This window comes from Salvelinus alpinus, chromosome 4 (assembly GCF_045679555.1).
Source record: "Salvelinus alpinus chromosome 4, SLU_Salpinus.1, whole genome shotgun sequence".
In the NCBI taxonomy this organism is placed as follows: Eukaryota; Metazoa; Chordata; class Actinopteri; order Salmoniformes; family Salmonidae; genus Salvelinus; species Salvelinus alpinus.
This window is the reverse complement of record NC_092089.1, coordinates 3,372,311-3,394,602: the sequence shown is the minus strand read 5'-3', so window position 1 is coordinate 3,394,602 and position 22,292 is coordinate 3,372,311. Positions and strand designations below refer to the sequence as shown.

General features: G+C 43.1%; 1 protein-coding gene across 4 annotated transcripts; it reads left to right on the top strand.

Moving 5' to 3' along the window:
- Positions 1-165: 165 nt before the first annotated feature.
- LOC139572770 (S-antigen protein-like) lies at positions 166-19,046 on the top strand. 4 transcript variants are annotated; one of them, XM_071395530.1, is made up of 11 exons: positions 166-301; positions 10,692-10,774; positions 10,906-10,996; positions 14,160-14,221; positions 14,325-14,754; positions 14,895-15,134; positions 15,391-15,414; positions 16,094-16,146; positions 16,243-16,347; positions 16,479-16,569; positions 17,096-19,046. In XM_071395530.1, exons 2-11 carry the CDS (start codon positions 10,718-10,720, stop codon positions 18,892-18,894), a joined length of 2,952 nt encoding a protein of 983 aa, XP_071251631.1. In that variant the 5' UTR covers positions 166-301; positions 10,692-10,717; the 3' UTR covers positions 18,895-19,046. The 4 variants fall into 4 exon arrangements, with proteins under 4 accessions (XP_071251631.1, XP_071251629.1, XP_071251632.1 ...); XM_071395528.1 differs by having other exon boundaries at positions 16,479-16,713; XM_071395531.1 differs by lacking the exon at positions 15,391-15,414.
- The last annotated feature ends 3,246 nt before the right edge of the window (positions 19,047-22,292 follow it).

Below are 22,292 nucleotides of genomic sequence, written 5' to 3'. Positions count from 1 at the left end.
TCATAGTGTCAGGTGGCACCACTCAACATCGGAAATGCATTGCGTATGGTATATTTTGCATACCTACTCTTATCACCTGCGTGTGTCAATCAATCTGAAAGTGTGCCCATTGAGCGACGCGAGAGAGCGATGATCATTGGCGAGATGGGCAAGGAGGGGTGGGACGTCAGAGAATGTCCTTCCCGGTTGGACAAGAGAGCGTGGCTCACGCAAGTGTCAAAGAGACTCTTCCAAGTTCCGAAGCTGGATGCATTCAATTAATTTGGCAGAAAAGGATTGATACACAATTGCCATTTATAAGGTAAACAACGCGTGCAGTAGAACATGTAATGTTACTTTGTGTTCTTGTTACCATTTTGTCTTTAGATGTTGCTGTTTCCTGGTTCTCGACAGAGGTTAAAGTAACTATCTGTATTTTCGGTGGAAGGGATTAAAGTTTTTCATAGTAGGTTGACACATTAAACCTGTTATCTTTAATGGAATAGAACATGTTTTATAACGGATGTAGGAAAGTTTCAGTATTAATTAGTTCTATATTGTGATTATGATTTTTTTGGGGGGGGGGTTCATCAGTGGAGATGAGGTGTGACAGTTGTTGACATTTGAATACACACCTTCTTTGTCGACACTGAGATGGCTAACATGCAAATTAGGTGTCAGAGAGCGATGATTCATTGCCAGGTTTAGGATGAACACTTGTTTAAACATTTTACAGCCTAGCATCGACTACACAAGGCCAGCAGTGTAGCGTTGTGACCATTTTTGGTCATTTTCTTTCGCGGAGACACAGATAAAGATATATAATAGGCTGTTGGCACACAGACGGAAGAAGCATGTGACAATGCAAAAATATGTCATTTCAGATTAAAGAGAAACTCGTTTCAAAGCACATCGTTCTCTATTACCCAGGCCTATTTTAAGCAAATATAAAGAGGAAAAAATGCAGTTTGCAGTGGACGCTTGTATAGGCCAAGTGTACTACCACTGGCGCCGAAGCGTTTGTTAATTTGTGAAGTTGATGGGTCAAGAGTGTGTCTCAGAAGTTCGCTACTCTGTCGAGAGCTCCATGGCTGCCAAATTAATACACCACTTCAGAGGTTTTGTCTAGAAGGGATACAGCTTTAGTCAAAATTGACTTTTCGTAGCAGGTTTAAGATAAATTATGCAGCAGGTTAGGCGAATGAAAGTAACAGGTTAGGTGAACTAGGTTAAGATCAGGAAAAGGTTTGAGTTACCTAAAATGCAACTTTTGACTTCAATTTGACAAAAGCTGTATCCCTTCTAGACATGATCCACTTCAGAGAGCGAGTACGGAAGAATGAGGGTATCATTCATTGACACCACATTTTTTTCTTTAAACAAGCTAGATTTATTTTATATAAATATAATTCTAGGCTACTTACTATAGGTTTAGAGAACATGTACTATTTACAGTGGCTATTTTAACATGTAAATCTTGGTGGGGCAATATATATATATATATATCTATCAACAATACATTAATTGCACTATAGTGGTGACAAACGGTGCTTTCTTATTGGCACCATGGAATGAATCCTTACCACTGCTACACCTGGCTATCAGCGGAGTCTTGTCTGGCAGCGACAGTTCATTCAGACTCATTTACTGTCTTTTATAAAACATAGCTGATTTGGCTGACTTAAGGATCAGCGCCCCGTCAACGGGACAGTTGTAAATCATGCAGCGCATTATGTCAAGAACGCAGATTTTAGAGAAACAACAAATGTCGGTATATATTTCACCTTTATTTCACCAGGTAGGCTAGTTGAGAACAAGTTCTCATTTACAACTGTGACCTGGCCAAGATAAAGCAAAGCAGTGCGACACAAACAACAACACAGTTACACATGGAATAAACAAACATACAGTCAATAATACAATAGAAAAAGTATATATACAGTGTGTGCAAATGAGGTAGGATAAGGGAGGTAAGGCAATAAATCGGCCATAGTGGCAAAATAATTACAATATAGCAATTAAACACTGGAGTGATAGATGTGCAGAAGATGAGTGTGCAAGTAGAGATACTGGGGTGCAAAGGAGCAAAATAAATGAAATAACAGTATGGGGCTGAGGTAGCTGGATGGCCTATTTACAGATGGGCTATGTACTGGTGCAGTGATCTGTGAGCTGCTCTGACAGCTGGTGCTTAAAGCTAGTGAGGGAGATATGAGTCTCCAGCTTCAGTGATAAAAAAAAAAGCATTTTGTTCCAGTCATTGGCAGCAGAGAAGTGGAAGGAAAGGCGGCCAAAGGAGGAATTGGCTTTGGGGGTGACCAGTGAGATATAACTGCTGGAGCGCGTGCTACGGGTGGGTGCTGCTATGGTGACCAGTGAGCTGAGATAAGGTGGGTCTTCACCTAGCAGACTTTTAGATGACCTTGAGCCAGTGGGTTTGGCGACGAATATGAAGTGAGGGCCAGCCAACGAGAGCATACAGGTCGCAGTGGTGGATAGCATATGGGGCTTTGGTGACAAAACGGATGACACTGTGATCGACTGCGTCCAATTTGCTGAGTAGAGTGTTGGAGGCTATTTTGTAAATGACATCGCTGAAGTCAAGGATCGGTAGGATAGTCAGTTTTACGAGGGTATGTTTGGCAGCATGAGTGAAGGATGCTTTTTTGCGAAATAGGAAGCCGATTCTAGATATAATTTTGGATTGGATATGCTTAATGTGAGTCTGGAAGGAGAGTTTACAGTCTAACCAGACACCTAGGTATTTGTAGTTGTCCACATATTCTAAGTCAGGACTGTCCAGAGTAGTGATGCTGGACGGGCGGGCAGTTGTGGGCAGCGATCGGTTGAAGAGCATGCATTTAGTTTTACTTGCAGTTGGAGGCCACGGAAGGAGAGGTTAGTTAACAGTGTCCAAAGAAGGGCCAGAAGTAAACAGAATAAGTGTCTTATATCGACTGAAAGCTTAAATTCTTGTTAATATAACTGCATTGTCCAATTTACAGTAGCTATTACTGCGAAAAAATGGCATGCTATTGTTTGAGGAGAGCTCCTAACAAAACACTTTTTTAACCGCGATAGGTTTGATAAATTCACCTCTGAAGGTGAAATGTGTACTTAAGTTCTGAAATCTTGCTCTGATTTATCATTTAAAGGGCCCAGAGATAACAGATGTGGTTTCTACTGACAATTGAGATGTACTAACTATGTCATAATGGGACAACGAGCAGATAAGAAGCATTCCATAATTTCGATTAAGACAATAATGAGTGAGCTAGGATGGACATACTCAATATAACTTTGTTCAGCACTTTTGAAATGTACAGCGACAGAATTCAGAACATGGGCTGTTCCTCTGGTTCTGACTTGGTGTACAGGTAGAAAACCATAATAAAAATAAAGGGGGCATATATGCAGACAATGAAAGCTCTTACAATATTTGATGATTACGTTTCTCTAAAACATGGCCTTAGGCTACATGTACACCACCAAGTCAGAACAGTACAGAACAGGGCGGCAGGTAGCCTAGTGGTTAGAGCGTTGGACCAGTAACCGAAAGGTTGCTAGTTCAAATCCCCGAGCTGACAAGGTAAAAAAAAAACGTTCTCCTCCTGAACAAGGCAGTTAACCCACTGTTCCTAGGCCGTCATTGAAAATACGAATTTGTTCTTAACTGACTTGCCTAGTTAAATGAAGGTAAAATATATATATATTTTTTTTTAATTATGAGGGGGAAAGGGACCAAATTATTAGGGTGAGGCACATGGCTTACTACACAACATATTACTTTCTTAGCTATAGTATACATATCTCCCTGCAATATTATCTCCCTGCAATATTACATTTATGCAGCAGCATACAATACATTTTTGGACTCACCTTGTGTTGTGCTCACTTGAACAGGAAGGTGACGCAGCGGTCCTTTGTGGCCAATTTCTGTCATCAAACTTTGTCATCAAAGTCTGGCATTCTCTGGATTTATGGTGCTTTCTAGACAGCTGGGAACTCAGTGGGGGGGGAAACAAGATGAGCTCTAGAAAGAGGCCCAAGTCCCGACTTGTTATTTAGAGTTGGATGACCGTTCAAAACGTATTTTCCCAGTCTGAGCTTTTTTTTATTTATTTTTTTATATACATGTTCACAGTTGTCTGAAACTTACTGAAGTCTGAGATTTCCCAGTTGTCTGGAACTCAGTGAAGTCTGTGAGTTCCCAGTTCCGAGTTTCCAGTTGTTTTGAATGCTGTAGAAGTCTGAGTTGACAGCATGGCTAATGTATTCACCCTTTTATGGCCCATGGTGTTTGAATGTTTATACTTTTAAGCTTGGAAAAGAGACCCTCAAACCCAGACTTGGACTACACACCATCTCCACTGAATAGCAGGCTAGTGATTGCTTTGCAATGTTTGCAGTTAGCCACTAATTCCTTCCAAACCACTCATTGTTGAATTTTAAATTTCCAACTTGTTGTGTAATGTTTATGTCCAATTACCGATGAGCAACGATACATTTTATGTATAATTTCTCTTCATATGACAAGTATTGAAAGGATTTGCCAGTAGATTGTTGACTTGGTTCCTGATTTTGACTGTTAGCTAGGACATTGAAAGTATGATGTTGACATGATCAGTCCAATCAAAGCTTCCGTAGACATGTGATTTGACAACATTTTATCTGTGGCCAAAGACCTTGAGCCTTCTTGGATGGGCACCCAAGGGGCTTGAATTTAAGCTCTACCCGTAGATTTTGCGGTGACTTAGTGTCCCCATGAGACACCTGCATTTTGGAGCTGCCTTGCTCAAGAAAGCAAAAAAGAGACTGTATGCGGATCTATTAACTCAATGATTGTTTGCAAACTGACATTAATGCAAAAACAATACATGTATATATGTGTTATTTGTATATTTTTAGCTCTGCCCTGAATGACGGGTCGCCACTGCCTCTTTAAATGCTCCACAGTTGAGACAGTGGCGCTCCTTCAGAATGCGTGTGCATGTTTGATTGATTCACCAGGGCACTGTTCGCTCTCTCTGTCTTGGAGTCTATCTCATTGGCTCTATATTTAGCTAGGCTAATATCTATATTTAAGTCATTCCGCGATATGCTCCACAGTGCTCCGTTGGCCCTAGGCGACGTTCAACGGGCCTCTCATGGGAAGAGCTTAATTAGAAGACCTAAATGACTGTGGGACAGAGAAGAGACATGGGGGACTGAAGTGTGTCATGCTGTGATCTGACAGAAGTGGCATAATTGAAGATGGTGTCAGACACAATGACAATAATAACCCGTATTGGAAGTAGCCTAAAGTCCAATTTAATAGAAGAACATACTTTTGAAAGTAGACAGGATACTTTTTTCTAGGCTTTCAATAAACATACTAATGCATGTATGCAGTTTATTGCGCCGTTTTAGAATCCTGTCCAGTATTTTCAGTCAGTTGGATTCTGCTCCAGTAATTTCAGCCTGAGTGGAGGTGCCTCCTGCACTTCCTGGCCAGACATAGAATCACAATGACTAGAATGGACTAGCTCTCTAAAATCCACCATCCAATAAACTTTGAGAAAGGCACAATAAAATAGATTATGTGGTTGGCATCAATTAATCGAACATTAAATAAATACTGGGCCTTCCTGCACCTGATATGGCTCCTGGTGTAGGCCAATCCACTGCTCCTTTGGGAATGTCTGTTCTACTAATTCTAATTCTACAATGGCCCGAGCCATAGTAACCCCTGTCTCTGCCAAAGCATGCGTCAGCCAGTCAGAAGCCAGGGTAGCCACAATGCTAGCAACACACACTATACTACTAATGAAGGACTGAATGCACTCACAGGAGTGTGCACTTCATGTACACACACACACACACTTCCTGTGCATGTAAAAACAGAGGATGTAAATGAGTTTAAGCAGCAGAATGAGGAGTGGAACAGTACTGTAGCATACTGATGCTGTAGGGCCTTCAGTAGCAGAATGAGGAGTGGAACAGTACTGTAGCATACTGATGCTGTAGGGCCTTCAGTGGCAGAATGAGGAGTGGAACAATACTGTAGCATACTGATGCTGTAGGGTCTTCAGTAGCAGAATGAGGAGTGGAACAGTACTGTAGCATACTGATGCTGTCGGGCCTTCAGTAGCAGAATGAGGAGTGGAACAGTACTGTAGCATACTGATGCTGTAGGGTCTTCAGTAGCAGAATGAGGAGTGGAACAATACTGTAACATACTGATGCTGTAGGGCCTTCAGTAGCAGAATGAGGAGTGGAACAGTACTGTAACATACTGATGCTGTAGGGTCTTCAGTAGCAGAATGAGGAGTGGAACAGTACTGTAACATACTGATGCTGTAGGGCCTTCAGTAGCAGAATGAGGAGTGGAACAGTACTGTAACATACTGATGCTGTAGGGTCTTCAGTAGCAGAATGAGGAGTGGAACAGTACTGTAACATACTGATGCTGTAGGGTCTTCAGTAGCAGAATGAGGAGTGGAACAGTACTGTAGCATACTGATGCTGTAGGGCCTTCAGTAGCAGAATGAGGAGTGGAACAGTACTGTAACATACTGATGCTGTAGGGTCTTCAGTAGCAGAATGAGGAGTGGAACAGTACTGTAACATACTGATGCTGTAGGGTCTTCAGTAGCAGAATGAGGAGTGGAACAGTACTGTAGCATACTGATGCTGTAGGGCCTTCAGTAGCAGAATGAGGAGTGGAACAGTACTGTAGCATACTGATGCTGTAGGGCCTTCAGTAGCAGAATGAGGAGTGGAACAGTACTGTAGCATACTGATGCTGTAGGGTCTTCAGTAGCAGAATGAGGAGTGGAACAGTACTGTAACATACTGATGCTGTAGGGTCTTCAGTAGCAGAATGAGGAGTGGAACAGTACTGTAGCATACTGATGCTGTAGGGTCTTCAGTAGCAGAATGAGGAGTGGAACAGTACTGTAGCATACTGATGCTGTAGGGTCTTCAGTAGCAGAATGAGGAGTGGAACAGTACTGTAGCATACTGATGCTGTAGGGCCTTCAGTAGCAGAATGAGGAGTGGAACAGTACTGTAACATACTGATGCTGTAGGGTCTTCAGTAGCAGAATGAGGAGTGGAACAGTACTGTAGCATACTGATGCTGTAGGGTCTTCAGTAGCAGAATGAGGAGTGGAACAGTACTGTAGCATACTGATGCTGTAGGGTCTTCAGTAGCAGAATGAGGAGTGGAACAGTACTGTAGCATACTGATGCTGTAGGGCCTTCAGTAGCAGAATGAGGAGTGGAACAGTACTGTAGCATACTGATGCTGTAGGGCCTTCAGTAGCAGAATGAGGAGTGGAACAGTACTGTAGCATACTGATGCTGTAGGGCCTTCAGTAGCAGAATGAGGAGTGGAACAGTACTGTAGCATACTGATGCTGTAGGGCCTTCAGTAGCAGAATGAGGAGTGGAACAGTACTGTAGCATACTGATGCTGTAGGGCCTTCAGTAGCAGAATGAGGAGTGGAACAGTACTGTAGCATACTGATGCTGTAGGGTCTTCAGTAGCAGAATGAGGAGTGGAACAGTACTGTAACATACTGATGCTGTAGGGCCTTCAGTAGCAGAATGAGGAGTGGAACAGTACTGTAGCATACTGATGCTGTAGGGCCTTCAGTAGCAGAATGAGGAGTGGAACAGTACTGTAGCATACTGATGCTGTAGGGCCTTCAGTAGCAGAATGAGGAGTGGAACAGTACTGTAACATACTGATGCTGTAGGGCCTTCAGTAGCAGAATGAGGAGTGGAACAGTACTGTAACATACTGATGCTGTAGGGCCTTCAGTAGCAGAATGAGGAGTGGAACAGTACTGTAACATACTGATGCTGTAGGGCCTTCAGTAGCAGAATGAGGAGTGGAACAGTACTGTAACATACTGATGCTGTAGGGTCTTCAGTAGCAGAATGAGGAGTGGAACAGTACTGTAGCATACTGATGCTGTAGGGTCTTCAGTAGCAGAATGAGGAGTGGAACAGTACTGTAGCATACTGATGCTGTAGGGTCTTCAGTAGCGTGGAACATTTAAAAAAAATATTTAAAAAATGTGTCATTTAGCAGACGCTCTTATCCAGAGCAATTTGGGTTAAGTGCTTTGCTCAAGGGCACATCAACAGATTTTTTTTACCTAGTCTGGTCAGAGAATCAAACCAGCAACCTTTCGATTATTGACCCAATGCTCATAGCCACTAGGCTACCTGCCGCCCCTACAGTGATGAACTGTAATGTAGCATACTCTGTAAGGCCTTCAGTAACAGAATGAGAAGTGGAACGTGAACTGTAATGTAGCATACTATGTAAGGCCTTCAGTAACAGAATGAGAAGTGGAACAGTGAACTGTAATGTAGCATACTCTGTAAGGCCTTCAGTAACAGAATGAGAAGTGGAACAGTGAACTGTAATGTAGCATACTCTGTAAGGCCTTCAGTAACAGAATGAGAAGTGGAACGTGAACTGTAATGTAGCATACTCTGTAAGGCCTTCAGTAACAGAATGAGAAGTGGAACAATGAACTGTAATGTAGCATACTCTGTAAGGCCTTCAGTAACAGAATGAGAAGTGGAATGTGAACTGTAATGTAGCATACTCTGTAAGGCCTTCAGTAACAGAATGAGAAGTGGAACAGTGAACTGTAATGTAGCATACTCTGTAAGGCCTTCAGTAACAGAATGAGAAGTGGAACGTGAACTGTAATGTAGCATACTCTGTAAGGCCTTCAGTAACAGAATGAGAAGTGGAACAGTGAACTGTAATGTAGCATACTCTGTAAGGCCTTCAGTAACAGAATGAGAAGTGGAACAGTGAACTGTAATGTAGCATACTCTGTAAGGCCTTCAGTAACAGAATGAGAAGTGGAACGTGAACTGTAATGTAGCATACTCTGTAAGGCCTTCAGTAACAGAATGAGAAGTGGAACAGTGAACTGTAATGTAGCATACTCTGTAAGGCCTTCAGTAACAGAATGAGAAGTGGAACAGTGAACTGTAATGTAGCATACTCTGTAAGGCCTTCAGTAACAGAATGAGAAGTGGAACAGTGAACTGTAATGTAGCATACTCTGTAAGGCCTTCAGTAACAGAATGAGAAGTGGAACAGTGAACTGTAATGTAGCATACTGACTCTGTAAGGCCTTCAGTAGCAGAATGAGAAGTGGAACAGTGAACTGTAATGTAGCATACTCTGTAAGGCCTTCAGTAACAGAATGAGAAGTGGAACAGTGAACTGTAATGTAGCATACTGGCTCTGTAAGGCCTTCAGTAACAGAATGAGAAGTGGAACAGTGAACTGTAATGTAGCATACTGACTCTGTAAGGCCTTCAGTAACAGAATGAGAAGTGGAACAGTGAACTGTAATGTAGCATACTCTGTAAGGCCTTCAGTAACAGAATGAGAAGTGGAACAGTGAACTGTAATGTAGCATACTCTGTAAGGCCTTCAGTAACAGAATGAGAAGTGGAACAGTGAACTGTAATGTAGCATACTGACTCTGTAAGGCCTTCAGTAGCAGAATGAGAAGTGGAACAGTGAACTGTACTGTATCATACTGACTCTGAGCGGATGGTCGGGGGGCCGGAACAAAATTACAAATAGTTTTCGACTGTAAATTGACCGCAAGAAGCCCAAACAGATACTTTTTCTTGCCACTGTATCTGATCCCTTTGGAAATACCTAGATTTCTGCATAAATTGGTCATAGAGTTTTATCTGATCTTCATCTAGGTCACTACAATAGCAGAAAGTCTTCTTAAACTTATAACACACAAACAATACGTTTTCTTGTCTATTGAACACACCATGTAAACATTCACAGTGCAGGGTGGGAAAAGTATGTGAACTCTTAGATTTAATAACTGGTTGACCCTCCTTTGGCAGCAATAACCTCAACCAAAAGTTTTCTGTAGTTGTGGATCAGACCTGCACAACGGTCAGGAGGAATTTTGGACCATTCCTCTTTTTTTTTTTATAGGGCAAGGCAGCTCTAACCAACATCTCCAATCTCGTCTCATTGATTGGACTCCAGGTTAGCTGACTCCTGACTCAAATTAGCTTTTGGAGAAGTCATTAGCCTAGGGGTTCACATACTTTTCCCAACCTACACTTTGAATATTTAAATTATGTATTCAATATAGACAAGAAACATACAATAATTTGTGTGTTATTAGTTTAAGCACACTGTTTGTCTATTGTTGTGACTTAGATGAAGATCAGATCAAACGTTATGACCAATTTATGCAGAAATCCAGGTAATTCCAAAGGGTTCACATACTTTTTCTTGCCACTATGTTTGACTAAAATAATCATTTCAAACCTTGCTTACATTTGTATACAACCACGTGTCTCTCTGTTATGCATGGGAATACTTGAGAACAGACTTATTGAATTAAAATCTCTTGGAGCTGATTTCCTGGTGATTTTACAGTCTTTTTAGTATCTGTACATAAAGCCTATAGCAATACTATTTAGGCCCTGGGGGCCTCTCTGCAGTACTGCTGCCTTTCTCCTCTCCCTCTGGCCCTTACTCTATCAATCAATGTCATGTAATCGCCCATGACAGGCTCACACTTGGTTTCCCAGGTTTAAATCAGTTGAAGGAAAGAATGAAAACCAGTAAACTGTGGACCTGGATGTCAATAATACTGGCCTACTGTAGGCCTATCTATAGCCTGTGCTGAAGTACTGTGTTTGACTTGCAGGTGCTGGACAGAGCCACGAGGGGACAATGTCTGACAGCAGTGGTGCTGCCAACAGCAATAGCTGGATTGTCCTCACAGCTGAGGTACGCTCTCTTTACACTTCAGTGTGTGTGTGCACTGCAGAGTTTACAAAAGTTTGAGTTTTGAACATTTGTTTTTCAAATGGGATTAATGTGTCACCATATGGGTCAATTAAATAATATGTGTGTCTCAGGAGACTGTTGCTGAGACACTGAGGCCTGTAGAGGAGGGAACAGAGCACCATGAAGATACTCCCAGTCATACTGCTGCAGAGAAACCTACAGGTACACCCAGTCATACTGCTGCAGAGAAACCTACAGGTACACCCAGTCATACTGCTGCAGAGAAACCTACAGGTACTCCCAGTCATACTGCTGCAGAGAAACCTACAGGTACACCCAGTCATACTGCTGCAGAGAAACCTACAGGTACTCCCAGTCATACTGCTGCAGGGAAACCTGCAGGCACTCCCAGTCATACTGCTGCAGGGAAACCTACAGGTACTCCCAGTCATACTGCTGCAGAGAAACCTACAGGTACACCCAGTCATACTGCTGCAGAGAAACCTACAGGTACTCCCAGTCATACTGCTGCAGAGAAACCTACAGGTACACCCAGTCATACTGCTGCAGAGAAACCTACAGGTACACCCAGTCATACTGCTGCAGAGAAACCTACAGGTACTCCCAGTCATACTGCTGCAGAGAAACCTACAGGTACACCCAGTCATACTGCTGCAGAGAAACCTACAGGTACACCCAGTCATACTGCTGCAGAGAAACCTACAGGTACACCCAGTCATACTGCTGCAGAGAAACCTACAGGTACACCCAGTCATACTGCTGCAGAGAAACCTACAGGTACACCCAGTCATACTGCTGCAGAGAAACCTACAGGTACTCCCAGTCATACTGCTGCAGAGAGACCTACAGGTACTCCCAGTCATACTGCTGCAGAGAAACCTACAGGTACACCCAGTCATACTGCTGCAGAGAAACCTACAGGTACACCCAGTCATACTGCTGCAGAGAAACCTACAGGTACTCCCAGTCATACTGCTGCAGAGAAACCTACAGGTACACCCAGTCATACTGCTGCAGAGAAACCTACAGGTACACCCAGTCATACTGCTGCAGAGAAACCTACAGGTACTCCCAGTCATACTGCTGCAGAGAAACCTACAGGTACACCCAGTCATACAGTGAGCACCAAAAGTATTGGAAATGTTTTGGCTCTGTAATCCAGCACTTTGGATTTGAAATTAGGTAAAGTGCAGACTGTCAAGCTTTGATTTGAGGGTATTTTCATACATATTGGGTGAACTGTGTAGAAATAACAGCACTTGTTGTACATAGTACCCCTAGTATAGGGAACAAATTCACTTCTCTATTAAAGTAGTCAAACATTTAGTATTACATAAAGTGTGTGACTCTACATACTTGTTGGATGCATTTGCTGTTTGTTTTGGTTGTGTTTCAGATCATTTTTTGCCCAATAGAAATGAATGGTATCATTTAAGGTTTATTGTAAATAAGAATATAATATGTTTATAAACACTTCTACATTAATGTGGAAGCTGTCAAGATTACAGATAGTCCTGAATGAATTGTGAATAATGATGAGTGAGAAAGTTAGACGCTCAAATATCGCCCCCCCAAAAAAAAAAAAAACAAGGTCAAATCATGATCTTTAGGTTGGAGCTTTAGAAAGAGGCTTGAGTTCCCGACTTAGAATTCAGTTGGATGACCATTCAAAACATATTTTCCCAGTCGGAACTCGTTTTATTTCCCAGAGTTCCCACTTGTCTTGAACTCACTCAAGTCTGAGATTTGTTTGTTCAAAACAACGGGGCAGATTTCGGAACTTGGAAATCTGACTTGAGTGAGTTTATCCTTTTAAGCTTGGAAAAGAGACCATTAAACCCAGACTTGGACTACACACCACCTCCACTGAATAGCAGGCTAGTGATTGCTTTGCAACCTTTGCAGGTAGCCAATGATTCCTTCCAAACCACTCATTGTTGAATTTGCGATTTCCTACTTGGCCGATGAGCAACGATGCATTTTGTATAATTTCTCTTCATATGACAATTATTGAAAATTATTTGCCAGTACCTTGTCGACTTGACTCATGATGACTGTTTAATAGCTAAGATTTTGAAAGTATCATGTTGACATGATCAGTCCAATCAAAGCTACGGTAGATAGTGTATTCAGACCCATTGACTTTTCCCACATTTTGTTACATTACAGCCTTAGTTTAAAATTGATTTAAAAAACTATCTACACACAATACCCCATCATGACAAAGCAAAAACGTTTTTTATTTTAGCAAATTTATGTATCACATTTACATGAGTATTCAGATCCTTTGCTCAGTAATTTGTTGAAGCACCTTTGGCAGCGATTACAGCCTCAAGTCTTCTTGGGTATGACGCTACAAGCTTGGCACACCTGTATTTGGGGAGTTTCTCCCATTGTTCTCTGCAGATCCCCCTCAAGCTCTGTCAGGTTGGATGTGGAGTGTCGCTGCACAACTATTTTCAGGTCTCTACAGAGTTTGATCGGGTTCAAGTCCGGGCTCTGGCTGGGCCACTCAAGGACATTCAGAGACTTGTCCTGAAGCCACTCCTGCGTTGTCCGGGCTGTGTGCTTAGGGTCGTTGTCCTGTTGGGAGATTAACCTTCGCCCCAGTCTGAGGTCCTGAGCTCTCTGGTGCAGGTTTTCATCAAGGATATCTCTGTACTTTGCTACGTTCATCTTTCCTTCAATCCTGACTAGTCTCCCATTCCCTGCCGCTGAAAAACATCCCCACAGCATGATGCTGCCACCACAATGCTTCACCGTAGGGATGGTGCAAGGTTTCCTCCAGACGTGACACTTGGTATTCAGGCCAAAGAGTTCAGCACTCCACTATGGAGTGCTGTCAAAGTGACCATAGGGTTCTCGGGCCTTTCTCCCCCGATTGCTCAGTTTGGGCAGGCGGCCAGTTCTAGGAATAGTCTTGGTGTTTCCAAACTTCTTCCATTTTAGAATGATGGAGGCCACTGTGTTCTTGTGGACCGTTGGGACACTGCGTTGACGTAGTGTCCCAATGAGTGACAGAACACTGACCCAATCACGAACCAACTAGAGAACATTTCCAACCCCTTCGCTCTGTATTTTATGCTGTCTGCCCCACCACCACAGAAAGCGCTGAGCCTGGCAAAAACACCTGCAGTTTGGAGCTGCAATACTCAAGAAATGTGAAAAGAGACCATGTTTGTATGCAGCGTTATTAACTCATTGTTTGCAAACTGATATGTGAAACGTATTAATGCCAAATAACATACAAAACAGGTGGGGCTCTGCCCTGCCGTGAATGACGGGTCGCAACTGCAATAGTATAACCTACAGGCACTAATACTGTTATACTACTTAACCTCTAACATGTCTGTCTGTCTATCAGAGAGTAGGCCTGGGGAGGATGCAGTGTCTGCTGAAGAGTCTCACTCTGTGAAGCTACAGCAGGTTAGAGATCCATCTCTATTGATACCCCACCTAGGATCATATCTAGCTAGAGGAAACACTGACTGGTCTTGGACACTAACAGTTGTTTCACATCCATCCCCAGGAGACCCAGGAAACACAACCAGAGAGAGACAAGGATTACACCCCTGTTGTAGAGAGTCCCACCCATGACCTTCCTTTTGACCCTGCCCTTGACTCCACCTCTGCTAGTGTTGCTCCTCCGAGCTCTCTGTTAGAAGTCCCCGCCCCCACAGGCCTTGACCCAGATACACACAGCCAATCCAGAAGCCTCCCTGGGAACCCAGCCCCTCCCATCTCTGACCCTGATTCGTTCTCTGACTCCTACACCCACATTAGCTCCTCCCCCGACCTTGAAGAGCCCCCTGCCTTGCTGCTCAACACTGAGCCACCGGAAGAGGTGGGGCTTGTACAGGAAGCGGAGGGGTATATACAGGATGTGCATCATCATTATGAGGAGGGGCTTGGGCAGGAAGAGGAGGAGTCTGATCTGTCTGAGGTCGGGGCCAAGACAGGTGAGACACAAGGCATCTGTCTGGAGCATCGTAACAACATTAGCTTCACTGTCACTTTTCCTTACAATGTAGTTTGTGTAAACTGTCCCTTTAAAGCTAATGTTCAGTGGTTATAACTCCTCTCTTTCTCCCTGGGCCAGACTCCCATCTGGAAGCAGAGGTGGTGGGGGAGGAGGAAGGGGTGTCAGGGGTGAGGAGGAGGAGGGGGTCTCTCCTGGCGGCTCTGGAGCGGATCGGAAGGAAGGAGGAGGAAGAGGAGGAGGAGGAGGATGAGTTCCGGATTCCGCAGCAGAGGGAGCAAGAGGAGACTGGTTTCTCTCTCAACAAGTGCATCCTAGGAGCTGTCATACTGCTGGGCCTCGGAACCATCTTCTTCTCAGGTGTGTGTCTCTGCAGTTTCTGTTGCCATGGTAACATACAATATTGTTACCTTTAAGTGACCTGTGTATGACCTACACACACCTGTATGTCACCTGTGCCTGTCTCTTCTCTATGATGGTAATACAACGTGCTTCACATAATGATGAATGATTAGACTAAAGGGATTTGTCCCCCACATCACAGCTAGTCAGTAGTGTGTTGGTTGAAGTAGTGGTCACAGATAAAGGTCTATCTGAGACTGTATTATGTCTACAGGTGTCTTCATGGACCTGGATGGTGGTAGGTTGTGCGTGTGTGCGCGTGTGCGTGTGTGTGTGTGTGTGTGTGTGTGTGTGTGTGTGTGTGTGTGTGTGTGTACCAGAGGAAAAGAGGAGTGTTATGCGATTAACACTCGCATGCTTGGTTGACAGTGATCTCTATGCTTTCCCAAGATGCACTGCTCTTTCTAGATCTACACTGTATATAATATTACTATTCAATGAATGTTAGAAATTAATATTCGCTTAATGATTTTATTTTTTTCCCCCTGTGTAACTGAAGGGTTACTTAGCCAATTACAAATGACAAGTGCATGTTGATAATGATAACGTGTGTGTGTGCATGCTGAGGGGGCTTTGTGCAGGTGATGTTGCCTGCCCATCCTCATGACACCGTTTGAGTGTGTTTTGATGCATCATGTTGTTTCTCAATGCTTTGATGAGGAAGCTCCTGACATACACTGATGCACTGTGTGTTGCATTCCATCCTTGTGTTTTGTTGTCATGGTGATAGTGCATCCTAGTGTTTGTTTGTAGAGTGATGTGTATTGTCCCCAATGATATCTCTATTATGTGAAATGATGTCTGTGGTTGTCTCCATTGTCTTTATGATGCATTATACTTGTTATAACAGTGATATAATGCATTGTAACATTCTGTGTCAGTCTTGTGATGTGTTATAACAACTGTTGTCCTTCCAGAGGGGGACTATGATGCCAGGGAGCTGAGAGAAACAGAGGTGGTGGGAAAACAGGTCAGCCTCTTTCTCTATATATCTTATTCCCCTCTAACTTCAAAATTCAAATGGTAGTGTGTGTGTAATGTTTGTCTGTGTGTCTGTGTGTCAAAGGAATGGCTGAATCCTGAGGTTCCTCTTCCTCTTGACAGTACAGACCAACTGAATAAACTGGCTAAAGAAGACCCACGGATAGCTGTACTGCAAGCCCAACTCATGGTAGGCCCCTCGCTGTGTCTCTCTCTCTCTTCCTCTCTCTCTCTCTCTCTTTCTGACTTAATGTACAACTGTGTGTGTGTGCTGCCTATATTCTCAAAGGGTCCTCTTTTCTTTAAAAATAAATAAATCAGGCACAGAAAGAGGAGCTAAAAGTAGCCCAGAAGGAGGCGGAGGATGGAGGGAAGGAGAGAAAGAAGAGAGAGGAGGTGGAGAAGGAGCACGGTAGGCTGAAGAAAGAGATGACATCGCTCCCTGTCCTTCAGAAGGAGAACGAGAGGATGAAGAGAGAGCTGGAGTCTGTTCCTGTCTTACAGAAGGATCTAGAGACACTCAGAGCCACAGTGACTGAACTAAAACACAGCACAGGTACTTAGGAGTAGACCTGGCTTCAAATACTATTTAAAATAATTTACAATACTGTACTTCAGCTGGGCTTGATTGAGAATGCCTGGCACAATAAAATTGTCTTAACTGCAAGCCCCGCCCACCTGGTACACCAGGCATGCTAAAGCCATCCCTAAAAGTATTTGGAAGATTTCCAATAGTATTTGAACCCACAGATCTGTGTAGGAGAGAGGGAGGGGAGTAGGGAATGTGAAGGCAGGAGGAAGAGGACAGGGGGAAAGAGCTAGCTAGTGACACTAATAGCCACAGTGACTGAACTAGCACACAGACACACACACACACACACAACATGTACATGCACACAAACACGAAAATGTCTAATTGTCTTAATTTCTTTCCTTAGCCAAAGAAGCAGCATCACCTCCAGTCTCTGCCTCTGTCCCGCCCCCCTCTGGCCAAGCTGGGGATGACAGCCAGAACACAGCTGGAACGATAGAGAGGGAGGGCAAGAAACCAGGGAAGGGAGAGAAAACAGATCAAAAAGAGTTGAAGGAAGAGAAAACGGATTGGAATAAAGGAGGGAAGACAGATTGGAATAAGGGAGGGAAGACGGATTGGAATAAGGGAGGGAAGAAGGATTGTGAGGTAGAAAAAGAGTGGAGAAGTGGAAAATATGACCAGGAGAAAGAAGGAAAAGAGGAGAAAGAGTGGAAGAAGAAAGAAGACAAGAAGGGAGAATGGAAGAAAGATAAATCTAGCAGCGGGGATGAGGGCAAACCATGGAAGGACAGAGGAAACAAGATGGAATGGAAGGAGAAGAGTGAGAAAAAAGACTGGAAGGTGGAGAAAGATTGGAAAAAGGGAAAACCTGAAAGATGGAGTGATAGCAAGGAGTGGAAAAAAGGCAAGGGTGAGCAGAAGGGAAAAGAGGAGAAAAATCAAAAGAAAGGAGGTTGGGTTGAGTGGAAGGGAGAGAAGAATGGGAATGAGGACAAAAATCGAAGAAAAGGAGGTTGGAATGAGGGCAGGGATGAGTGGAAGGGAGAGAAGGAGTGGAAGAACGACAGGGATGACTACAAGGACGTTGGCAAAGGATGGAAGGAGAGAGGAGAGAAAAAGGAGTGGAAGGGAGAGAAGAATGGAAAAGAGGACAAAAATCTAAGAAAAGGAGGTTGGAATGAGGGCAGGGATGAGTGGAAGGGAGAGAAGAATGGAAAAGAGGACAAAAATCTAAGAAAAGGAGGTTGGAATAAGGGCAGGGATGAGTGGAAGGGAGAGAAGGAGTGGAAGAACGACAGGGATGACTACAAGGACCTTGGCAAAGGATGGAAGGAGAGAGGAGAGAAAAAGGAGTGGAAGGGAGAGAAGAATGGAAAAGAGGACAGAAATCTAAGAAAAGGAGGTTGGAATGAGGGCAGGGATGAGTGGAAGGGAGAGAAGGAGTGGAAGAACGACAGGGATGACTATAGGGACCTTGGCAAAGGATGGAAGGAGAGAGGAGAGAAAAAGGAGTGGAAGGGAGAGAAAGATTGGACAAAGAAAGACGTCAGTAAAGAGTGGAAGAGTAAGGACAACAGGAGAGAAAATGAGTGGTCTGATGGAAATAGAAAGATGGAAGGCTTGAAGGAGAGAAACGGTGGAAACTGGGAAAAGGACAGAGGGAATGACAAGTACGAGAAGGACCACCACCACTACTCTAAGGAAGGGCAGAAAGAGAAAGAGAGGAGAAAGAGAGAAAAGGGCCCACCCCAAACCCACCGCAGACCCCCCCTTGAGCAACCTGACTACTGGAGTCACCAGAGAGAACGACTGCAGCACAAACCCAACCCTCAAACCCACTGCAGTTCAGTGGAGGCCTGCGCCCAGGCAGAGGGGCTGCTCCCTGTCACCATGCCGGAGTTTGAGGCCCTGCTCCTGGGTTACCTGGTCAAGGCAGAGAGGGTGGGGGTGGAGGCCTCCAAGAGGGAGGAGCTCAGTAAGCTAACCAAGGAGTTCTTCAGTGACGGAGTGTTCGTTCATGACCAGATGAGCTTCAAGGACTTTGTGGAGGATGTGGATGACATCTTAGAGGATATGGTGGAGGATGAGGAGGTAGAGGAGGAGATGGATGACTTTGAGGAAGAAGCCATGAACAGGTTTTCAGTTCCAGGGGGAGGAGAGAGGGAGAAGTGGAGGAAGGAGAGTGGGAGAGGACGGGTGTGATGGAGTGAGAAAGGGAGTCAACGCATGTCAGGAGGAGCGGAAAGATGGAGGTGGAGGAAAATAGATGGATGTGCTGCAAGGTAGAATTTAGGAGGAGCAACACACACATACATATATATACTACCACCGTTCAAAAGTTTGGGGTCATTTAGGAATGTCCTTGTTTTTGAAAGAAAAGCACTTTTTTTTTTTCCATTAAAATCAAATTGATCAGAAATGCAATGTAGACATTGTTAGTGTTGTAAATTACTATTGTAGCTGGAAACTGCTGATTTTTTATGGAATATCTACATAGGCGTACAGAGGCCCGTTATCAGCAATCATCACTCCTGTGTTCTAATGGCACGTTGTGTTAGCTAATCCAAGTTTATAATTTTAAAAGGCTAATTGATCATTAGAAAACATTAGTGTCTAGTTTGAGAAACAGACACCTCACAAGTCCTCAACTGGCAGCTTCATTAAATAGAACCCGAAAAACACCAGTCTCAACGTCAACAGTGAAGAGGCGACTCCGGGATGCTGGCCTTCTAGTCAGAGTTGCAAAGAAAAAGACAAATCTCAGACTAGCCAATAAAAAGAAAAGATTAAGATGGGCAAAAGAACACAGACACTGGACAAAGGAACTCTGCCTAGAAGGCCAGCATCCCGGAGTCGCCTCTTCACTGTTGACGTTGAGACTGGTGTTCTGCGGGTACTATTTAATGAAGCTGCCAGTTGAGTACTTGTGAGGTGTCTGTTTCTCAAACTAGACACTCTAATGTACTTGTCCTCTTGCTCAGTTGTGCACCGGGGCCTCCCACTCCTCTTTCTATTCTGGTTAGTGCCAGTTTGCGCTGTTCTGTGAAGGGAGTAGTACACAGCGTTGTATGAGATCTTCAGTTTCTTGGCAATTTCTCGCATGGAATAGCGTTTGTAGATATTCCATTAAACATCTGCTGTTTCCATCTACAACATTAACACTGTGTTTCTAATCAATTTGATATGTTAATGGACAAAAAAGTTGCTTTTCTTTCAAAAACAAGGACATTTCTAAGTGACCCCAAACTTTTGAATGGATATATATATATATATATATATATATATACATACACACACACACACAGTCTTGTATATCTAACCTTGTATAACTAACCCATTCAAAATCCTGTACCCAAAAATGAATCCTTAAACCTAGCTCCTAACCCTGAACTTAATTCTAACCATAACACTAATTCTAACCTTAACCATAAACCCCCTAGAAATAGCATTTGACCTTGGGGACTAACAAAATGCCCCCAGTTGGTCAAATTTGTTTGTTTACTATTCTTGTGGGGACTTCTGGTTCCCACAAATATAGTGAAACATGTCCAAACACACACTATCTACTAATGTCTTTAATCTTATGCTATTTTCCATTTCAACAGTTTAAAAGTCTGAATGAATCATGTATTACACACACACACACCTCAGGCATTCATTTCAGAGGGATATGTGAAGTTGTTGATGGGAGTAGAGAGAGAGACTAGCAGGCCAGTGGCACTGAGGAAACGGAGACCCATCCAGCAGTCTTAATAAAGCTAGTGGGAGGGGACTAGAACTTGTCTTTCAATGGCCAATCCCAAATCAACCCCTCGCCTAACCTCTTACTGTACTGTACCCAAGCACATAGGAAACCAAACCACCCAGGATCGCTAGCCTAAAACAGTGGTGTAACACTTGTCTGTTTCATAAAGAGGAGTGTGTTTCCACTGTAGATTACACTATGCATCGTGCACTGCCAAGTTAACCCTTTCACTGGCCGCGTGTAGTGTTGGTAGCTCTCATTCATGTCAATCATTTCTGTTAACTTATTTATTAATAACTTCATTTTTGTTTGTGAGACGTGGTCTTTAAAAGTCATTAAAGGATAGATTTACAAAGTGACAAGTACTGAGGAGGAGTGAATGTAACGTGAGGCAGGTCTTTATTTTCATGTCAATGTTCAACAGGTTGTAAATAGTGCACTAAAACACCACACACTTACAAAACATTTGAATGATATATTATATTTAAAATAAAATAGAGGATTTTAGAAATGTCAAAAGGCACATAAACTTGCTTTGGAGACAATGTAATATGTTGACCATGCATCCATCCTTTTGGAGAAAGAGGGAATGTATTGAAAACACTAAAACGTCTTTACTTTTGGTTATGTTGCAACAGTTCTTATGAAGCAAAATGCTCATGGCACTTAAGATAAGGATTGTCTTCAGGAAAGAAAACAGTTGGATGTTGTGGTTCAACTTGACTTTACAGTCCTGTATTTACCAGTTATTTACTTACATAGTAGAATGATCATTACATCAGAATAACCACCTAATAACTTTTGTATTTTTTAAAATATTAATTGTAATAGTTTCTAATTCTGTTGAATTCTTTGAGATAAGTACCAAAAGGTATGACTTGTTACCATAGTTTCATAGTAAATACCTGGTAGATACCAGATGAAGCAGGGCTGTAAAATAAAGTCTTACTGATGCCCTATGTTTACATGATGGTAACTGTGTAAAACTGATGATTGACAAGCCCATATCCACTCATTAAAACATTGATTGAATGGACATTCAAGTTGAACCAGGTGGGCTTACAGCAGCATCTTTGAAAACTCCACTTTGTGTGCTTTAAATGTGCAAATGTAATATGGTACGATTGTGATAAAAGCAACCTAATAAATGAAGCTTTGACCTTCTGAAGAACAGTTGTCGTGTTGTTGTGTCCAAAATGTCAGCTTCATGCCAACTGATGTGAGAATGAAAAGTATTGCTGTTCTGTCCATTACAGGTCTGTTCTGTCCATTACAGGTCTGTTCTGTCCATTACAGGTCTGTTCTGCCCGTTACAGGTCTGTTCTGTCCATTTACAGGTCTGTTCTGTCCATTTACAGGTCTGTTCTGTCCATTTACAGGTCTGTTCTGTCCATTTACAGGTCTGTTCTGTCCATTACAGGTCTGTTCTGTCCATTTACAGGTCTGTTCTGTCCATTACAGGTCTGTTCTGTCCATTTACAGGTCTGTTCTGTCCATTTACAGGTCTGTTCTGTCCATTTACAGGTCTGTTCTGTCCATTTACAGGTCTGTTCTGTCCATGTACAGGTCTGTTCTGTCCATTACAGGTCTGTTCTGTCCATTACAGGTCTGTTCTGTCCATTTACAGGTCTGTTCTGTCCATGTACAGGTCTGTTCTGTCCATTTACAGGTCTGTTCTGTCCATTACAGGTCTGTTCTGTCCATTTACAGGTCTGTTCTGTCCATTACAGGTCTGTTCTGTCCATTTACAGGTCTGTTCTGTCCATTACAGGTCTGTTCTGTCCATTTACAGGTCTGTTCTGTCCATTACAGGTCTGTTCTGTCCATTTACAGGTCTGTTCTGTCCATTTACAGG